At 28.3% G+C, this 19,382-nt stretch overlaps 1 protein-coding gene across 4 annotated transcripts in view; it reads right to left on the bottom strand.

Moving 5' to 3' along the window:
• The window catches only part of LOC105204961 (kinesin-like protein KIF21A), a 65,371-nt gene that overhangs the window by 40,970 nt on the left and 5,019 nt on the right, over positions 1–19,382 (bottom strand). For all 4 annotated transcript variants that reach the window (XM_039449946.1, XM_026139694.2, XM_026139693.2 and 1 more), the window contains 7 exons: positions 15,269–15,653; positions 11,067–11,513; positions 10,880–10,988; positions 8,717–8,920; positions 8,342–8,646; positions 5,783–6,008; positions 976–1,877 (listed from right to left, as the gene is read on the bottom strand). In XM_039449946.1, the coding sequence (XP_039305880.1) occupies positions 976–1,877; positions 5,783–6,008; positions 8,342–8,646; positions 8,717–8,920; positions 10,880–10,988; positions 11,067–11,513; positions 15,269–15,653 (2,578 nt within the window). The remainder of the gene's footprint in view (positions 1–975; positions 1,878–5,782; positions 6,009–8,341; positions 8,647–8,716; positions 8,921–10,879; positions 10,989–11,066; positions 11,514–15,268; positions 15,654–19,382) is intronic.

Here is a 19,382-nt window from a genome sequence, read left to right as displayed (position 1 = left end):
CTGCTGTATCAAATTGAACAAAAATGTTTTCTACGGTCGCAGCTAGATCTTCGTGCTTGTATTGTTTGTGTGATTTTATATACTTTCCTCAAGTTTAATGAACTGCGCGCAGAATTAATTTTCAGTCATAACACAATTCCAAATTGAACAAGATTAAGTAATATCACGTATTATTAAATATTAACTCTTTTCCTCCCCTGAAAAAAACTGTAAAGAAATTATTGCAAAAAATATCATTTTCAGGGGAAAAAAGGGATAATATTTAATAATACGTGATATTACTTAATCTTGTTCAATTTAGAATTGTATTATGACTAAAAATTAATTCGGCGCGCAATTCATTGAACTTGAGGAAAGTATATAAAATCACACAAACAATACAAGCACAAAAACCTAGCTGCGACCGTAGAAGACATTCTTATTCAATTTGTATTAAATTAGTTATGTTAAAAGTTACATGAACAAAAAACTAACTAAATTAAAAGTTATGTTAATTATTAAGTTTAATTAAAAGTTAATTTAAAAAAATATTATGTATATTAAATTAAAATATGGTAATTTGTTAAAGTTAAATTACTTAAAACAATTGTAATACTGTAAAAATATTATGTATATAATATTGATCATTAAATGAGATTTATAGATTAAATTTATATGAAATAACAAAGAAATATTGTTTTCAGCGTAGAAATGTATTTCTTCTTTTATAATTTTTGTCTTTTGTATAGAATAATTTTTAACTCGCAATCAGAAAAAAAATTAATAACTTAATAAAAAATGATTAAAATGTGCTTTAAAAATAATTAAAATCAAAAATAATTAAAACAAAAAATTAACATATAAAATTAACTAAGTTAAGTTGAAAATAACTTTATGATTTAACTTTTTAATTAGTTACTATTCAACACTAATTACAACACAAATAAGTAGACAGTCATTAAATCACTAATGCAAATTAAACTGTTAATATATTACCTGTAAATAACTGATTTTACTTTCCACATTATCGATTTCTTCATCAATATCAATAATATCACCTCTCGCGTTTGTAATTTGATTTCTATGTTTCTGAAGCTTTTCCAAATCTCTTCCTAATTCTTCCCTTTCCTGAAGTAGTCTTTCCATTTCTCTTTCTGTTTCTGCGGCGGCTTGTTTCGCTAATGCTTGTTTAGCGATCGTTCTCTCGAATGTTTGCCATCTTTGCTTCAACGCTTTAAGATTGAGCGGTTTGACTGGTGCACGACCGGCAACTTTTTGACTCAATCCTTTATCCCTCTTTCGTAACGCCGTTACTTCCTCTTGTTTACGTCGAAGAACAACTTCCTTCATTCTTTTGTCAGCTTCCAGTGTTCTGATCACGTTTGCATGCCTACGACTCTCCTTACGTAATTGTGCTATCTCTCTATTGCGTCTCAATTCGTTTTCTTTATGCCGCTGAGCTTCTTCTCGCATTTTATTTAGAAGTTTTACCTTCGCTCTCTTCATTTCCGAAAGTTCATTTCTCAGACCTCTCAATCTATTTTCATTCTGAGATTGGTTCTTTAATAATCTTGCGTGTTCCTTTTTAGCAGACTGTAGAAGTCGCATCTCTTTTTGCATATTAGCGAGTTTCTTCTCGTACTCATCGCGTAATTTTTTCACTTTTTCAGTAGGCGGTACAGGTTGTTGCTGCAATGACAGCAACACCTTATCCCTTTCTTCTTGAGTGTCTCTGATACGTGCTTGCAATTGAGACAATTTATCCTCGTAATGCTGCTTCATTGTTTGTAAACGTCTTTGAGATAGCTCAAGTTCTTGTATCAAGCGCTGTTTAACGTCGATGTCAGACGTTAACGCTTCCAATTCTCGACCCATAGCCGCTTCTTCTTCGTCCTCTTCTGTAAAATGACATAATGAACGTGAGCTTGTAATCATTGAATCGTTCTTCTTTCCAAATGTAACATAATTATAGCAAGGTGTTTATTCAAATTTTGTAAAAGTTCCCTAAGAATTTCAAAATTTTACAAGAATTTTATTCAAAAGTTCAAGATTAGAAAATTTTTTAATGAAATTTTGAAATAAATTTATTTTATTATAAGATACTCGCATAGAATGTAAGAGAATTTAGATTTGAATCCTGGCTGACAAAAAAATGGCAAGAATTGTGAAATGCCAAATAAAATAAGTCATAGTTCATTTGAAAAAGAAAATCAAGTTTATGTACTAAAAGTATTGATATGAATAAGTCTTAGTTTTTGACAAAATTGACAAATAAAATTTGGCATAGGCGCAGTTGTACATTAAGTACTAGTTTTGAATCAGTAGCGTTATGGCTAAAAAAGCTAGCGTCACATTTCATAGTAATCCATTCCATTACTATAAAATTCTTGTATACCTATCAACGCACTGAGGACTCAAAATCGTGAGTCGAAACATATGCGTATTCTGTTTTTCAAAAAACGATCGACTAATAGCGTTTAATGTACACCCTTCTCCAATATACTTAATTATTAAATAGTTTGTTAATTTGGCACACAAACAACCTGTGCTGATTCACATAGGTCATATTCAATTTCTGTTCTATTAAAATAAATATTTCTAAATTTAAAAAAAAGTAAAATTAAAGCATTATACTAAATGGTTGTTATTTAACATGCTATTGTAGTATGATTTTTGCTATTTCATTAATGTTCCATAGTTCAATTAAAGGAGAGGAGGGGGTAGGAGTAAGATGACGACTTTAAAGTTTGTCAATTTTTCCCAATTTCTGTAATAATATAAAAAGATTTTTTTTTTTTTTTTTTTCAGATTTACTAAAGTCTGCCCTTACGGGCAAAAAAAATACAAGAATACGAAAAAATTACTGGAATACTGTTGAATAACTACAGTTCTTATATAGTATACCAATAATTTTTTCGCATTCTTGTAGTTTTTTTCTGTAAGGATTGTTTCTTATCACCAATAAATATTAGAAGTTAAATAAATTATATGTTAAATTATATTAAATAGTAAGAGAGTAATCATGGGACAGTGTCTCCGGTATCATTATAAAATCTTCATATAATCATTTTGCAATCAGATGTAATCATGAAATCAGATGAAATCACCAGAAATCATAATAAAATCATATGAAATCACAAGAAATTATATGTAAATCAGCAGAAATCATTTTGGATTTCTGTGTAATCATGTGTAATCGTCATGAAATTTACGATGAAATCATGTATAATCATTATGAAATTTTATGAAATCAGTGCAAGTTTTTGACTTTTATAATTAATTTTACATTATCTCTAAAGAAAATGTCATCAAGAATTTTTATGATCCTTTTTTTTAGAAAAATCTTTTATCAACCATAGATATATACTTATTTTCTGAGTACCCCTCAATTAACTTTTATTTAAAAGAAATTAGCAATCAATAATAATGTTTCTAATCAAATAAAATCATTTTTAATTATAAGAAATCTGATAATTATATATATGCAATCACAAAAAATTATTGTGTAATCAGATATACTTATAAAATCATGTAATCTGTGGGACTTTTAGTCAGTGGTTACCCCTTGTTAAATAGAGAACATCAACGGTATGTAAAAACATAATATAAATAAAAAGCCTTAACAGTCACAGCTAGATTTTAGTGCTGATATTTATTGTGTGATTTTATATACCTTTTCAAGTTCATGAAATTGCATGAATAACTTTTCAGTTTTAAAACACAGCTCTAAGTTAAATAAAAAAATAGTAATATCACGTTATTAAATTAAAAATCAATTTAATAATAACTGATGAGCCAACATCTAAATGTGAAAACCTTAACCTCCCTAAAACATTATAAAGAATTTGTTGCAAAAAATAAGATTGAGGAATTATTTTTCGTAATAAATTTAAATTATATCACAAAGAAATATGCTCACTATATTTATTTTAAGTATCTTATGTCGGATTATGTCTAATTATTTTAATTATTAATATTTTAATTATCTTATGTCTAAAATTACATTATAAGTTTTTTCTTTATTCCTCGACATATTACATAATCTTATTCAGAATCACTGTGTTTGTATATTAAATACAAATGTTTTAATATAAAAAAAAGAAAAATATTAATACATTATTATATTCATTTTTAACCATACAATAATGTAATTTTATAGAGAAAATGCAAATCTTTACTATAAGTCATTCTCCTTATAATACACCTAACTAGACGTTAGCAGTCCGGAATGACATTCAAATTGAGTATTAACTTCAACTTAAGGGTTTGAACCGCCAGTATCTAGTTGGGTGTATTTTTTCGTAAGAGTCCTCATGAACAAAGACCAAAAAATTACATATAGATGCTTCCAAAACATATTTCTTATTATCCACTCTAGTAAACGGATTGAAATCAAACTATCACAGATTATTTATTATCATCTAAAGTCTCTATTGAATTAAAGCACTAATTCATCATTTGTTATTAACTCAGAAAAATTAACAATTAGTCATCTTACTCACTCGTCATCTGATCCCCTTTCCCCTGTAACACGAGTATCAATATACTGCTTTGATATTATCATATCCATATCCAAATAAAACAATAAATCCCAATAACACCAAAATAACATAAAAATTAATTATGATTGATTGAAAAGTGATTTTAATAATCACTTTGATATCATTACTTTTTGTTCTGCTTGGAGCTTGTTCTACTTTCAAATTTACTGTACGTGATAGATTTTAGGAACATCTCTGTTGTAATATTTTATATCACAAAATTTTTAACATTTCTGTTGTAATATTTTACATGATATTTATGCAAAATCTCTTTAGAACTGTTTTTAGAATTAGTTGTACATGAAACATGAAATACTGAAATCTTTTGGAAAACTTTCCATCAAAATTGTGTTGCATGAGGAGTAAATATTCTGTTATAAAAGATACTGTAAATATGTATACACATACATATACACTAGGGTGGTCCTTATTTTGGATATTTTCAAATTTTTATGCTCCCAGGGGTTTAAACGCTTCCAAATTAATAAAAAAAATTCCATAAAAATTTGAGCTTTTAATATCAACTCTAAGATAGTCCGCATGACCACCTAAGTTTCTTACGGAAATAACATGTAAAAAACTTCTTTTATTTTTTGAAATTTTATATGTCCTTTACAAATGATCCTAAAATTATGAGAAGTAGATATTTTTGTAGAGAATTTAATGCTCTACAGAAAAGGTCTTATGATTTTTCGGTAAGTCTTCTGGTTCAAAAGTTATTCGAGGTCAAAGTTCAATTAAAATAAAATCATCAATGTTTTCAAGTATATTTACAAAATAAACAGTTGTACCATAAAATATATTATATTATTATATTACATTGTAATATATTTTATGATACAACTGTTTATTTTGTAAATATACTTGAAAACATTAATAATTTTATTTTAATTGAACTTTGATCTCGAATAACTTTTGAACCAGTAGACTTACCGAAAAATAATAAGACCTTTTCTGTAAAGCGTTAAATTTTCTACAAAAATATTTACTTTTCATAATTTTGAGATTATTCGTAAAGGACATATAAAATTTCGAAGAATAAAAGAAGTTTTTTTTACATGTTATTTCCATAAGAAACTTAGGCAGTCATGCGGACTATCTTAGAGTTGATATTAAGAGCTCAAATTCTTAGGGAATTTTTTTTATTAATTTGGAAGCGTTTAAACCCCTGGGAGTATAAAAATTCGAAAATATCCAAAATAAGGACCACCCTAATACACACATACATGTATACAAATAGTATGATATACATTTCAACATACCTTTACGATCGGAATCATCGTCGGAATCATCCTCACTTACAGAATCCTGTGCGTTCTCCGTATCATCTATTTCTTCATCTGGCTTGATAGTGTTACCAGCACTGTATTGTTCTTTCAAAGCTCTTAATGTCTCCATTTCTTTTTCAACATCTCTCTTAGCATCGATCAACACAGACGCAGAATCGGAATGAAACGAACTATCTCCGTATGGATTCGCTGCGTTAACCTAATGTATCAATATTGGTCAATATATAGAAAAACAATATTAAATACTAGTATCAAATTAAACCTAATATATTCTATTTATCAATTGTTGCTTCATATCTGGATTGGGTAATATCTAATTAAACTGTTAAGTAAAATAATATAATTATAAAGTTAATAACTTTTAACTTATTTTAGTTAATTTTTAACTTTAACTAGTTTTTTTAACACTTATCTTTAACTGACAACTTTCTTCCTCAATTAAATATTTATCTATGTAAAAGAAAAAATAGGTTTCTATATACAAAAAACAATATTTTTTTAAATATAAATATACGACGATATATTATATCAATAAATTAACTAAAAATAAGCCGAGACGATTATAGCTAGATCTTCGGGCTAAAATATTTTATATGTTTTAATTTATTTTGAACTGCGCGCCGTTACTTTCGGTTTCAAACATAGTTCTTTTGAATTAAAACATAATTAAATTGAAAATAAATTTAATAGTGATAAAATCAAAATGAAAATCAAAATAATAGTGATGTTAACTCTTTAAAATCCCCTCACCCCAAAGAAAGTGAAAAATTTGTTGCGAAAAATATTACCTCGACCTGGGTGTGAAACCGAAAGCAACGGCGCGCAGTTCAAAATAAATTGAAACATATAAAATATTATTTCAGCACGAAGATCTTGCTATGACCATCTTAGCCTAATTTTAGTTCATATTTTTTTTATTACTTTATATAAAATTAATTTACAAATAAAATATTAAAGAACAATGGCAGTTTAGGGCCAAAATTTGTCTGTAAGTAAATCACTTAAAATTGATCTATTTATGTTATTCGGTCTGCTGAATTCGAAAATAAAGCGTAAAATTATCCAAAATGCAGAGAATTTTGTGAAAATGCAATTTTTTTAAAAACCTTATTCTGTAATTAAATATTTTCTGATGATCAAATAGTAACCATTATGAACAAAAAACTTAATTTTTTTTCAAGAAGTACTATTCAAATTATAAGGCTTTTTTTCAAAAAGTACTTTTCAAATTATGATGCTTGGAAGTCATATACCATCGGCATTATAATACCATTGGCATTAGCATTATTTGCATCATTAAGATGTATCACGTGGAGATGTACCGCGTTGCCTGGTTAACTTTACACTTTTTCTGGGTATGTTGTGTGTATGCCTGCGCGCGCGCGCACACACACACGCGCAAACAGGAAAGGTGTAAATTCAATCGAGCAACTTTCACGCGGTACAATTAATTACACGAATAATGCTAATACCGGTGGTATTGTAAATTTCAAGTATCAGAAAGGTACTTTTTGAAAAAAAGCTTCATAATTTGAATAGTAGAGAAGAAAAGGATATTATGGCTACTGTCGACAATATGGCTACCCCTATTATTTCCGTTATTAGGTGACGTATTCTAACAATTGCTTATGGAGTTATTCGTTTAGCAGCCTGCCCTTTTTTAATGCTAATATGCCAATACATAATGACTGACAATTGTTATAAAGCATTTTTACTTTGAGCATTTCTAAACTTTTTCAAGATACATCTTTAGTTACATACACTTCCTCATTATTCTTAAACTTGAGTGTATTATCACACGAAGGTACATACACTCGAGTGCTTTTTTAGTATTTAACTTTTTATTCGGCCGTATACATTTCGAGTTATACAAAATTAAAACAATAACATGGAATTTTGTTAATATGGTTTTTTAAGCAAAATTTTTATATCGAAATATTTCTTCGATAAATCGATTGTCATTCTTAAGAGAGGTGTTTAAAAATATTAGACATCATTTTATGTTTGTTGTTTAATGTTAAACAGAGATAAAATATTTTTAATAAAATTTCTAATGGTATTTCTAAAGCTTCTGAACGCAGAAAAATTCTAAATTAGAAAAATTCTAAACAATAAAAAATTAAAAATATATAATTTTGTAACAAGATTTTGTAACAAGTTTCTTTTAAACTAAATTAATTTTTTAAAATTATTTTTATGGATAGCCATATTACAACCGTTTTTTTTTCCACCGATTATACAATGCATTAGATTTTGATAAATCATGTCCTAAATAATAAATATTTCATTACTTTGAGTCTAAAATCTGTCAAACAACACTTTGAAGAATGTAATCGTTCAAGTTTCAATAAAAAATATTAATTATAAACAAAGTTATTCAATAAAATGAAAATGGATATACCATATTATCATATGCCCCTTTAAGTATTTTCAAAATATTTTAATAAATTATTATAAATATTTTGTAAATATTGTGTGCTGTCTGGGTTTTTTTCTGTATAGATCTATTATCATCTTTTAAAATTGAAGTACCTGCATCTGCCGTTTCTTTAATTGCTGATACATGGCTTCCGCTTCCAGTAGACGAGCTCTTAATTCTTCTATTTCTTGAACGTAGCCCTGTATTAAACTAGTCACTTGGTCATCACCTTTGCTTGAGGCTGCTACCCAATGACCCGCTGCTTTTTCCGCTAACAAAAGTGCATTTTTGGCAGTTAATGCCTCAACAGTTTCCGAAAGTGCTTTCACTCTAGTGCGAAGACTTTGTAATTCGCTGCTCAACATTTGATTTTCATGCCAGGCGTCATTAACTCCGTCTTCACCCACGATTCTCTTGCCTAAAAAAAAGCCAATGGTAACAGTACAATGTGTGTAATGTTAACATAGTATCACAAATTTTAAACATACCTTGCCTATATTCCATTAATTCTAATTGAAGTTGTTGAATTTCTCGTCGTAATGAAGCAATTGTTCTCGAGCTCTTGTCCTGGTTAATAGTAACTTTATTTTTTATGTTTCTCGCTCGATTAGCATATTTTAACGTACTTAAAGTTTCCATAAAATCTCTATCGCTTGGTGATACGCACGCTATCATAACGGTTTGACTATTTCCTACAATATATAATTTGAATGTTGTAAAATAGCAAGGTTGGATAAGTTAATATTTTTTAAAAATAATAAATTAATTATTTTAAATATTCTAAAACATTGCAAGTAAAATAGTTCATCTGTAACACAAAATTTTTTCGTTTGTGCCAAACTACGGCCCAGTTACAGTTTAAGGAGATGAAACTGATATTTCTTAAAAAAAAAATGTAATTTTGTTTGCAAAATAACTGTCGAACGGTGAGAGATATTGGAAAAAAATTTAAACAAAAATTGCATTTTTTTTTATTTTTACAAAGTTGCGTCAAATCACAGAGTTGTCAAATCACTATATTATACTAAGGTTCTAATTTCGAGTATTATTTAGATCGGATATCTGATTTCGGTTGAGTAGATTAAATAACGACAATTTTTTATGTAAAAATATATTTTAAACCACAATAAAATTATTGTTTATTATTACTTTTTACACTCTAATCAATGTTAACATTTTTGTATTATTAAATATAATATATTTCTAATACAAAAAAAAATAACTTTTAGAGAGAGATGATCCCTTAGATACATGTTTGATAAACAGAGAGAGCAGTCATTTATTTGATCTGCTACTAGATAAAACCAAAATTAGTACTCTAATATAATATAGAATATATAATTTTGTATTATAGATCAAAAAATTCATGCTTTCCGAGTTATTTTCATCAATCTTTAAAATTGAGTTTATATAGTTTGTAAATTTATATAATACTATTTCTCCATAACTTTTTGTATACATCATAATCAATTCATGTGTTGCATATTAAAAAAAAGTTCATCAAGTCCGTTTTTACATCTACTATTAGCACAGTACTACAGTACTACTAATAGTATTGTTAATAATACTACAGTACTACTAGATTTTTTTTACATATAAGGAAGAGAAGGGTAAATAGTGACGGATTCTTTCCTTTTTCTCTTGTAAGCTGATTTCAGGCTTTTAAGATATGATTTTTCACTAAAAAAAAGTATTTTTCACCTTGAAAAATAAGAAAAACTTAATTAGAGCTCACAAAAGTTATGGTATAAAAAAAGACTAAATTTTCATAAAAATTCAAGTGCATCACTCTGCATTTGTCACTATTTACCCTTAGTGTTGGGCAAATAGTGACACTCTAGGGGGAAAGTGATAACAATTAATGTTTTAAATAAAATGGCTTTTGGTATATCATACGTATATGTTAGTAATGGCTGTAGAAAGAAAAATAAATCACAAATAATCGAAACAAAAATCGTAATTGCAAAACAAATTCGTAACTTATAAGAAAACAATATCTCAATTTAATCAAAATTTTAATTGCTTACTAATTACAATTTTCAATAATATGAGTTTAATTGTCCACCCTTTTTCTCTATTTTCCTTTCTATGAACAAAACAACTCTAACCTCTCTATGAACAATTCAAGTCTATATTTGTTACTATTTGCCCCAGAAGATATTTTCTCCTTTAAAACTTTACTGATTGTGAGAGAAACCAATTTGATATCCAGGTATATGGATTATATCAAAATAAAGAAAAAAATAAACTGTACGATACAAAATAGGTTAAATGTCGTTCAAAAATTCAACAATCAATGAAATGTACTTTAAAGTATCAAAACAAAATCCTGGTTTAACCTTGTTTTCACAAAAACAAAATTTTAAATTTTCTCCTTTAGCTATACTTGGCTTTACAGTTTCACCGCTTTTTCAGAAAATAGTTAGATATTTAAGAACTATCTTTGTATTGATAGTAAGTAATAGAATAAATACAGGAAAAAAAAGAAATTTAAATTATCACTATTTGCTCCTGTTTCCCTTAGCTGTAAATATATATTGTCTTACTTAAATAATTGAAAGTTATTTGAAATATATATTGTAATAATATCGCTTAATAACAATTAAATATAGGAAATACTTTATATGTTTATAATATTGTAAAAATATTACCTCCAAGAGAATCTTGAAGCAATCTGGTTAATTTTGAGTCTCTATATGGTATGTGCGAAGCTTTCTTCGTTTTATCACCAAGAGCGGAAATAACATTACCTAAAGCCAACTATGAAAAAAAACAATGCACATGTTTAAATAAATACTCTTTTTTTATTGCTTTCTTCGAAAGAATCTATTTTCTTACCAATCCACAATTGATAGAAATGCCTTCCTTCGCTCTGTCACCAGTAGCACCCGTTCTTTTTAGTCTCTCGGAACCGGCCAGATCGACAAAATGAAACTTGGCAGTTAACGTTTCAAATTCATTCGCTAGCTCGACACCGCTCGTGTCGACGTCCGCGTCGGGGTCGTCGACCTTGATGCATCTTTGCTGTTTAATGTGCAAAGTAAATATTGCATGCGATCTGGAGGACTGCGTGTTCATTTGTGTGGATCCTGTTGTGCGCGACAACGCGCCCAATCGAAGGTATTCTAGTGCTTGTTCGGGAGTGGTTACGATGCGTGGTTCTACTCCAGCTAGATGTATATTACCTATCGTATCCTCGTGAATACGCGCACCACCCCTCGGTCCTCCTGGCTCCAACAAATCTTTTAAATCTTCGTTATATAATTCTAAAAATTGCGCTGTAACCTGGTAAACAAAAGACGCTGTTATTAAGAAAATCTGAGATAACATGCATTTTTGTAGAAAAATATTCAATAAAACTTTGCAGCTACATTGTAGTACCATTGCAGTCTTACGTAATGCAATGAAATGTTTCGAAAACATTAAAATATACATACAATGCAATTTTAACATAATAATGCAACAATATTTTAAATATATTGTGAAAATATGCAAAGATTTTATGTATAAATATTTGTGTACACGTGCATATTTTCTGATTTATTAAACTTATAAGCAATTTACATGAACATTTTATACAAGTGTATTGCATGTAAGCATGAGTCTATCATAATTAGTCACGTGGAGCTATTTCTGAAAATGCTCACCAGTAACAATTCTCGCAATAAAAGAAATTTTTCGAAATGCATTTCAAAATATAATTCAATTTTATAATTTCGTATTCAGTCATGTGTTAATATTAAATTTTAATGAACCTTTAAGACACTTTAAAATTACAAAGTTATTTAAATCATAAATAATCTATAGGATATGTATACAAAAGGCCAAAAATTATGAAAATAATTGAATGGTTTCCTACAAAAACCAAAATCTATTTTTTAAATCTGAATTATGACGCCAAATCATTCTTTATTAATAGTGTCACATTGTAAGGATTTAAAAAACCTGGTTTTAAAAAAAGCTTACAGTCTGTTAAGTAAGAGCGTGGTCAGCCTTATTCACAACTGATAAAAGTATCGCTCTCAATTTTTTGTAAGAGAATAGAGGAAACCTATGTCTTCGATGCACTTTGAAGAAAGATTTAGTTGCTGTTGATCTTTTGTAAGAAAAACACATTAAGCGCCATGAGTGCCAAATACGCAATGCGCTACAAGGCTGTATTTGGACAAAAGGTCCAAAAATGTTACAATCAACGATTGCTAAATATATGGGGAAGTCGAAACAATTCGTGCAGAAGTGGGTTCAGCGATATAACGTCACAAAAATTGTCGATGATTTACCGGATCGATAGGAAAATTGAAGAAAAAAAACGATAAAATGATCGCAAATTTGTTTTCGCAGAATCCTGGCCTAATATTGCGTCAAGGACAAGAAAAATTGAAGCAAAAAAGTTTAAATTTATTATATGTAACTATTCGAATTTATATCCGTGCTCATGGCATAAAATGCCGCAGAACAATAAAGAAACTTCTGTTGAGTGAGAAACATGTAAGAAAGCAACTCGCTTGGGCGCACGAGCTAGAACATCAATCGAGATTTTAACGTAATTTTTACTGACAAATGGTCTATATGAACATATAGTAGCTTTAAACAAATTTAGTCAACCTCAACAAGCATATAATATCTCGAAACATTTTCGGACCTTTCGGATAGCTGCACAGAAATATAGCTCAATGAGTTTTATGGAGTTTTTTTTTTCAGATTTTATACGCTTTTATTTTTTATAGTCTATTAATGATTAACAAAATTCACTGCTCAATTTCAATTAATTTCATTTTATTTGTTAATTAATGTAACAGACGTATGTACATCTATATAAAAGGCCGCAACAATTAAGCTTTGGGCTTGATCATTTTTTTATTCAATTTATTTTCTAACAAAAAATGATTTCATCATAAATAAGGGCTTACAATGTTCATTACGTATATTTTTTATAAATTTTTTATAAATTTTTTATAAATTAAAAACGAAATTAAAAATAGAGTTTTCAACTAGAATTAATATTTAAAGAAAGATAAAAATTAAGTAAATTCAATTTATGTATGGCTTGACATTTTGTAACATTAGGTTGACATTAATCTTTATGAATAATTTAAATTAAATAATCACTGATAAACAAGACTAAAGTTTAAAAGTGACTACTTATCATTATATGAAAAATAAAGTTAATATATAGAAAGTCAGCCAACATACAAAGGCGTCCTCACTACTGCTATGTGCCATGCTTGAGCGCGCGAATTCTAGGCACTGCAATTGGATAAATTTAATAATTTATAATTCAAAAAGTATTATAGCCTCAACATTTTCATATTAGGATTTTCGTCTTACAATATTCCAAAGAATTTGCTTATAAAAGAACCTCTGCTAATTCTGAGATACCCTGTATACAAAATATGCATAAACATATAAATCGAAAAAAGAAGGCCTTTTTTCGGTCGTAGTTACATCTTAGAGCTTATATGTATTCCTGTGATTTTATATACTTTCTCAGATTCAACCAAACTGCGCGCTGTTACTTTCGGTCCTATAACACAGCTATGATCAAATAAGAGTTATAAGTAACATCACTTTTTATTAAATCAAAATTAATTTAATAATACTTGATGCTCACTAGCATCTATATTAACCTTCGCCCCCCTGAAAAAAACTGTAAAGAATTTATTGCAAAAAATATCACCTCAGCCAGGGTTTTCGAACCTGGGACCTCTCGAATCTCCAGTACGGCTTAGCCAACTCGACCACAGACTGTGATGATATTTCTCGCAATAATCGGTTATGTGTAAGAGCGCTTTCAAGGCACGTGATTTTCACAGTAGCAAGATATTCGACCGATAATGTACAAATACAAATCTATCAAATATTTTCCGAAATACAAATCTATCAATATTTTCCGACCGGAAAAAGCCTTCTTGTTTAAATATGTATTTACATGTACTTTATCGGTCGAATATATGCATAAACATATTGAAAAATATATATAAAATTTTAAATCAGTTTTATTATGTCCTTTTTCTTTACCAATATTACCATATATTTCTTACTTTACTTATATTTATTTATATTTTAATTTATATTAAATATTTCATTTATACTATTATTAAATTTTAATTGAATTTTGTAGTAAATTTTTAAGCGTGTTTTTTAAGCAAACTCAACTCAATAAAATACAGTAGATTTTATTGATTTAGCCTGTCTCGTCAAACTCTGCATTGTGAACAACTTTGTTCCAGCAAAAAAACGTACAGAAAATATAAATATTAACAAGTAGTAAATATAAAATGCTCACGAGAGAATCCAAAAAAAATCCAAACAAATCTAGAGATGTTTCAAATAAATAAAAATATTAATTAAAACTTTGTTTTTATACCTACTATATGTTCAAAGAAAAATTGTCATATGTATATAAAAAAAATATCAAAAATTGTTTTTATTCAATACAATTTGTTAAATTTTGTAAATAAAAAGTGACAAAATTATTACCTTATACATAATAATATTTAAAGTAATATTTTCTTCTTCACCTTTATCATTATTAATGTTATAAAAAATAAATATAAAATATAGAATAAATAAGTAGTAAATATCAAATTCCTGTAACAATCAAACAATTTCTACTTTCTCATTTTATTTTTTAAGTGGGTCCTAAAAATATTAATCAAAGCCTAAAACTTTCGTCTTATATATATTATATATTCGAAGAAAAATTATCATAATTACATAATAAATAATTCGATAAAAAATCTTTCTTATTTCATGAAAATTTGACTGTTTCGTTTCGTTTGATTTTTATAAGAAACCTTTCAAATTTTTATAATTTTGATATTTGTGTACATATCCTGTTCATTCAAATTAAATAATAAAATAAATAAAATTATCTTATTAAGTTATTAAAACAATATTATTAATTATAAGTTATATTCTAAAATTTTTAAAAGGATTTTATCGTTGTTGTAATATTACAACAACAATTTGTAATATTTACGCAATGTTTATGTAATCTTTCTATTTTATATAAGTAAAAGTTGATCCCAAATACAAACCTTAAACTCCGGGGGCATTTGTGCGCACTCCCTCGCACGTTGCTGCTTTTCCGCTATTCCATCAAATAAGTGTCTAATAGCTCTGGGTATAATTCCGACAATAGTATCATCGAGCTCGACATCGAAACCTGTACCCATGGTATAGGTTTTGCCCGAACCGGTCTGTCCATAGGCGAAGACCGTTGCGTTGTAGCCATCCAACGCGCCTTCCACAAGACGTTTTACACATGTTTCATAAATCGCGCTTTGATTTACTTGAGTATCAAAAACGTAATCGTACGTAAAGGCCTTATCTGGTCCAAGAAAAACTTGCGGCTCCCCTTGAGGTACCTGAGTACAAATCCTGCACATGTCGATCACTTCGCGAGCTACTTGAGGCCTTATTCTGCAACAAAACAACCAATACTTGTGTCAAAATTTTAGAAACATTTTTATTTATTTTTTTTATTTAAAGTACCAATTATAGATCATTTAAAGTAAATCTTTTCATTCCTAACTTCAGAGGTGCTAGCGATGTCCAAGAGAAGAAAAGGAGAGAAAAAAGTCCCTTTTTCACAAAAAAAGACTTTTTTTATAAATAGGGCACCTTGCTCACAAAAAAATGACAAAAAAGACTAAGTAAAATACATGATTGTATCGTTTAATTATTACTTTGATTAAATTCAATACACAAACAAAATAAAAAACAATTTAAACTCGTATTTATTTCTACGAGAAGGAAAATATTCATGCATAACTTATTTTTTGGTATCACATTTAGTACAAAAGAAGCTTTTACTTAAAAGACCTTAAGAATGAATACAATCTAATATGTATTTTATGTACTCGACACGAAAATCTAGTATACATTCTAGAATACAGTTCTTTGATGTCATATTTCATCTCAAAAAAACAAAATTAAACTTAATATTTTAACAAAATAAAATAACTCTTATTATTTATTACAAAAATAAACATTTACGTTAATTTTCACTAAACAAAATGGGTGGGTCCCGATAGCGCACATCCCAATAGCACACAAACCACTCACAATGGCAGATGCCTAGAGATTTTCCGTAGGTTGGGTTAGATAAGTCAATATGATTGGTTGGTGGGCTATCGGGATGTGCGCTATCGGCACCCACCCAACAAAATCAGGTACATGTATATCATTGTTAGTTACAGTATCACTTTCAATTCAAGGCTTCTTAAAAAAAAAAAACTAGTTATAAGAGTAGTTTTACATGTCTCTAATTTTTTATGTAGTAGCTCAACCTGAGAATTATCTAAATTTGATTTCGTTTTCTGAGCCCTTTCAAGCAATTTATGAGCAATTTGTAATTTTTAAAAATCTTTTTCCTTTAGAGGACTTTTAAGCCTATTAATCTCCTCTTCAAGTAGTTTTTCTCTAGCTTTTATGTTATCATTTTCTTGTTTCACTTCTTTATATCGAACCTCAAGTACAGAAATATCATTTCTCTTTTTTTATGGTATTTCATAAGCTGTTCTTACGTTTCCTACATTTTCTTTTCTTCTTTCCCTTTTTCAGTTTTCATTTTTTTGTTCTTCTAAATAGGCTTTGTACTTACTGTATACTAGACGTCCCATTGTAATAAATTGTTTCGTGATGAGAACTCGACCGGGCTGTTATACTTTTTCAGACTATCCTTAATTATCATTCTGGCATTGAGTATCTTTATTAACATTAAGATTCTTTTTTCTGTCAGTTGGTTACCAGAATAACTAAAACGCCTCTTTACATCAACACTACTATGTACGAGACTCAAACTAGCTTTCACAATTTTTGTTACTAACGGAAATTTCGGTTTTCCTATCAAGTTTTTTATACCAAAAATTTTCCAGTAATGATCTATCAGTATAAAATTACCTTTTCAAAAAAAGGTAAAAAAAGGCGCCTAATGTGTGCGCGCGCCTAAAAATCTTTACTTTTTCAATCAAAATGATATGTATTAATATTTTCTACAAAATCTCTTATTCAAACCTAAGTGGTATTTACTTAAAATAAATGTCAAAAAATGATATGCGTTTGTTCAAAAAAATGTATAAAATCTTTAAAATGCGCCTATTTAAAAGAATTAAAGAGGAAACAGTACAAAATAAAAAAATTTTATTGGAATAAATAATTTTTAATGCACAAAAACATGACGCTGCTAGAGATAGTAGCAATTAGGTTTTGTATAGAAATTATTCAATTTTTCTCATTGGTTTTCCTATCTAGCATTTTTTGACATTTATTTTAAGTAAATACTACTTAGGTTTGAATAAGAGATTTTGTAGAAAATATTAATACATATCATTTTGATTGAAAAAGTAAAGATTTTTAGGCGCGCGCACACACATAGGCGCCTTTTTTTACCTTTTTTAAAAAGGTAATTTTGTACTGATATCACGCGTTTTGTAGTGTTAAGCAATATGTATTTTTTTCTTTTTTGGGGGAGGGGGGGGGATAGGAAAAGATACGATTTACACTATCACTTAGATTTCAGAGTAACAAGTAAACTCGTCTAAATCGGCGTCGCTATTTGTTCTTTGTGACATCACTTCCTAAGAATAACATAATTTTTGTAAAATTATGAAGTTTGTATATTATCAGTATTATAATACTGCAAAATATACAAAAAAAAACAAATCATTTTTTCCAACATGCATGATGGTAAACAGTAATAAAATTCTGGATGCACGGATACAAGCCTAAACATGACTGCCATAATCCTCTTAAATTTACTTTTTATCAACTGTGTAAAGGTTTAACATCGTTGCACGCGGAGATTTTTAATTAATTCAACAAATCACCTTCTGGCAACATGCTCAAATGTCTGCACACCAATCGTAAATAATTTGTAATATTAATCTCAATCAGGTTTTCCTCGCATTGTGCTACGGCGGCTTCCATATCCTCGTAGCTTAATGACTGTTGCAATGCAAGTGACTTATAAACTGCGACTACATAACAATGACAATGCGCTAAGCTTAACAATTTGCATTCCATCAAACTTTGTTGATCTATCTTAAAAAATCAATTACAATACTTACAAAAAAGAAACAAAAGTGAAAAAAGGGACTCGCTAGCATCCCTGTAACTTTTTTCTAGAAATAATTAGCAATTAATTCACTCTAAAGGTTTTTAGAATCGCTGATTACAAATCTGTAATTAAAATTTCAAAATTCTTCAAATGATGGATCAGATTAAATTTCCAACAAAATTTCTAATAAAATCTAGCATTTTGGTCGTCATATTGAATTTGTCATTAAAAATTTTGGGATTTTTACTAGAAATTTATTATAATCACCAATTTCAGATTGACAGGCTTCTGAAAACTAGAATAAGTAAACATAGGAATCACATTAATAGAAATACAGTTCAGCATTCTATTATCACAGATCATAGGATAACTATGTCTCACAATTTTGATTGAGATGCAATTGAAATATTGAATAAAAAAACAATTTTAAACTGACATTACTTTAAAATTGGCATTACTTACTATATATTTAATTTTTTTACTTTCAGGTAGAAATTGATTTTGAAACAAACCCAGGTTGCAATTTAAAGCTTTTACGAAACTTTGGCGAAAATTATCTTTAATCAATGAAGTACAGTATATAGTAAAAAATCATTTCGATAATGTTTTTACGACAGTTACAAAAAAGTACTCTTTTTCGCCATAATATTGTAATTACTAAAAATAGTTTTACTATAACCACAGTATCTTTTATGTAATTATCCGTTTTTAAACAGATACTTCTACATTTACAACTTTAGCCTTGAGATCTCATTTATTTTTTGTGATAACAGTTAAGAAAGGGCAGCCGAGAAATTGGAGACCCTCAAGAAAGAAATGTGAAAAAAGCTTTCTTCTACAAAAATAAGAATACAATTAAAATAAAAATTTATTTTCAGAATCTAACATCAACAAGCAATAAGATCAGAAAAAACAAATATAGACTGTCATATCTTGACATTCAAATCCGGAAATAAGATTGCAACATGACACACATTTATATAATTAAAATTAAATTTGATCATGATTATCAATGATACTCCGACATTTTTAACCCTCAGTTGACACACTAGATTTCACACACCTAGGCTGTTTATAAAATTGTTTGGCAA

This window comes from Solenopsis invicta, chromosome 5, assembly GCF_016802725.1.
Source record: "Solenopsis invicta isolate M01_SB chromosome 5, UNIL_Sinv_3.0, whole genome shotgun sequence".
Lineage (NCBI taxonomy): Eukaryota > Metazoa > Arthropoda > Insecta > Hymenoptera > Formicidae > Solenopsis > Solenopsis invicta.
Note: the sequence above shows the minus strand (reverse complement) of the source record. Positions and strands in the feature narration are given on the sequence as shown.